The sequence below is a fragment of the Asparagus officinalis genome, chromosome 3, assembly GCF_001876935.1.
Source record: "Asparagus officinalis chromosome 3, Aspof.V1, whole genome shotgun sequence".
NCBI lineage: Eukaryota > Viridiplantae > Streptophyta > Magnoliopsida > Asparagales > Asparagaceae > Asparagus > Asparagus officinalis.
In genome coordinates, this window is record NC_033796.1 from 75,423,929 (window position 1) to 75,427,148 (window position 3,220).

At 42.1% G+C, this 3,220-nt stretch overlaps 1 protein-coding gene across 1 annotated transcript in view; it reads right to left on the reverse strand.

Annotated features, from left to right (window-relative positions):
* LOC109835300 (formin-like protein 20) overlaps positions 1-3,214 on the reverse strand; it is a 37,984-nt gene extending 34,770 nt beyond the window's left edge. The window contains 5 exon segments of the mRNA XM_020403282.1: positions 8-1,789; positions 1,870-1,913; positions 1,916-2,048; positions 2,118-2,821; positions 3,113-3,214. Coding sequence (XP_020258871.1) covers positions 8-1,789; positions 1,870-1,913; positions 1,916-2,048; positions 2,118-2,821; positions 3,113-3,185 — 2,736 coding nt within the window. The 5' untranslated portion in view covers positions 3,186-3,214.

Here is a 3,220-nt window from a genome sequence, read left to right on the forward strand (position 1 = left end):
GTGTGGAAGAGGTTGGGGGCTGTGGTGGTGGAGGCGGCGGGGTAGGGGTTGGAGCGTGGAGTACTGATCTGGTTTCTAAGTGTGCATTTGTTTGGGACTGAAGAAAAGAAGAATTAGATGAAATCCCAGAAGATGGAGGAGGAGGAGGTGGTGATAACGGTGGAAGACGAGGAGTATCTGGCAATCCTTGCACCTGTAATTCTGCAGAAGTAATTGTTTTATCAATCAGTGCATGAGGAAATGGACAGTCTGCACCTTCATCTGCTTCATTATCTTGAGAAATTGCAGAGATGCCTAGAGCAGCTGGAGAACTGTTATATCTTGATGGAGGATGCAATGGCCTGTATACAGTAGTAGCGTTAGAACCTTTCTTTTGAGGGATCCACCGAGGTACCGTCTTTGGCTTTAGTGTCTTTGCCTGCTCGCTAAGAGATTCCTGTTGCTTAATCGTATGCTTTGAGGAATCAGACTGTGGTATTATGCCTGTCGGAGGCTTCATGGAAATTGCTGCCAAAGGCTTCTCTTTGGACTGTTTGCGGCTTTCATCTCCTGACTTTTGACTGGGAGATTTAATTTCTACCTTGTTCCTAGAGGTCCCTTTATCTGTTTCTTGGTTAGAAGGGGGAGTTTGCATCCTGCAACTCATCTCATCTTTCATACTATTATGACTGTTGTCGTCCAGATTAGATTTCTTCATGGTCTCACTGTTATCAGAATATTGTTTGGAAGCAGTTCTTTCTAATCTGCTCTTCGCTTCATCAGCAGGACTTAAAGTCAGTTTGCTGCCCGTTTCATCCTGTGTAACAGTCTTCGGGATGAATATGTGCTTTGTACTCCAAGTAGAATTATTGGCTTCCACTGTATCCTTCATTTCAACCTCTACATTAACTATTTTCTCGACTTCCAGTTTTAAATTGCTGATTTCTACTATATCTTTTGCTTCAGATGTAATATTGTCACCTGAAGTGAATGCATTTTCAGTAACAATTTCTTTATCATAAACAGCATCATCGAAATGTACACTACTAGCTACTTGATCTGGCAATATGCAGGCTTCTAATCCATTGTCACCAAAAGATTCAACCTCCTTTTCAATATTGTCACATACTACGTCGCTTTTATTACTGTTAATGCCTGCACTATAGTTAGGCTCACTGTTTCCAGATGTAATTCCATTTTTACTGGCTGGAGTTGGGAGTTTCACATCATGTCCTGTATCATTCAACAGAACTTCAGTTTCAGAAATAATGCCCTCTATCTCCTGCTTATTTTTCCAAGTTCCTGATGTGATCTTCTCTTCAGGTAGCCAAGAAGAACCACCTCCATCATTTTGCTTGATGCTGTTCATCCGTAATATACTCTTCTCTTCAACTGCAATCACTTCATCCAAAGTGATTAGTTTCTCAGTTGCAGCTGCATTGCTAATTTCCGATTCATTATCAGCTTGATTTGGTGCATCTGCACTTTGTGATCTGATACGTGCATCTCCCATGTTAGTAGTGACAATTTCCCAATCCAGTTCAGAATTTGTTGTTTCTAACACTTCCTTTTGTTCATTAGTAAAAAAGTTGTCAATTTCTGTCTTGGTTTTCTCAACATCTGGTGCAGCTTTGGCAGGTGATTGGATGTCCATATCCCGCTTCAATTCCTGTGAGTCTGCATTACTAAAGATCTCTTCTGCCTCAAAGAACTCCTCTGTCATTGAAGCAACTTCAGCCTCGTCCTCATCTCCAGTTACTGTACCCATGATGGTATCAGATTCAGTAGCATTATGGTCTGAAAAGAGTACCTGATTCAGGATGAAGTTGCTTTCAACTACTACCATTATATGAGGAACAAACACTGCCAGTCAAAACAACAGTCACCTACCTCTGCTTTGAAGTCTTTTGAGAATTGATCCTTGGCATCCCATACACAAATGCAGTATTGAACATGACCCTGAACATCATCTCCTCCCGTTCAAGATTATCATTCATATGGATGCACTCAATGACAATATCCCCTTGAACTTGGCAACGGGCATGTAATTTCACAAGTGCACTGTCTTCCTGTGATTAATCCAGAGTTACTACTATTACTATCAAACTCATGAAAAAGCTAAAAGAGCTTAGCATTACCTGTCTATAGCGCTTCACGTGCTTCTTCATCTTCGGCGTGGAGAAAAGGATCTTTGAGCTTCTGTTAGCAGGGGTTGAAGGGTCTTGACCATAGACACGAACTATTGGCCTGCATCCCCCTTCCCCATCAAAATTTGGCACAATTCTAAGAATCAAGCACTCCAATTTGAACGGCTTATCTCCTGGAGGCCAATCCGTTGCAGTGCCTCGTCTGGTTATATACTGAAGATATCTCATATGCGAAGGCTGTGGATTCAATGGAGACAACAAATGCAAGAGCTCCTTTGGAGCTTGCTTATAGACCATCTCCAGAGTCCTCTGCTCCCCAGTGTACTGCTTCCTATAGAGAAGAAGACCCGCAAGCATAAAAGCCAGGACAGGCCATCCTCCTCTTTCACAATGCATAAGAAGCACATTGTGCTGCCCTTCTAAAGATAGCCAGCTCTCACTTGATCTCAAGAAATGGTGGACCATCTCCAACGGAAGCAGAGGGCAGCCTTCATACTGTCGAGGATAGTCCATGACTGTCATATCGTATTCAGTCAAAATGTCAGAGATTTTGCTTCGGCGTTCTCCTTCTCGAAAGTTAAACACCATAAATGAGGCTTCAGGGAAGTAATCCTGTAGCTGGGCAACAATGCCGCCCATATAATCCTTGTACTCATCTTCTCTCAATGTGTCTGTTGAGAAGCAGCAATCGAACACTGCAAGAAAACATATTTAGAAAGCAATGTATAATTATTAAATAAAAAACTCCTTTTTTCCTAAAAGCAGTAAAGTTTTCAGCTTTAGCTTCACAAATAAATCAAGAACCCACAATCTACCAAAAAATCAACTCCAAAAACCTCAATTACAGCAATTTAAGCTTCGAAATCAAACCAATCTCATCAAAACAGAAAAATCAAGAACGATCCAGCTTTTGCTTCTCAAAAGTCCACCATTTCCCAAGATCTAACAGTAAAAACATAAAATTGAGAAGCAAATCGAATAGATACCATAAACTCTCTCCGAGATCTCCAGCAACCGATCCGGCGGCTTCCTGTAGAACAGACGCCGAAAGAGCGCCATCCTCCAGCTTCGCCGCCTCCGCCACCGCCGCCAGA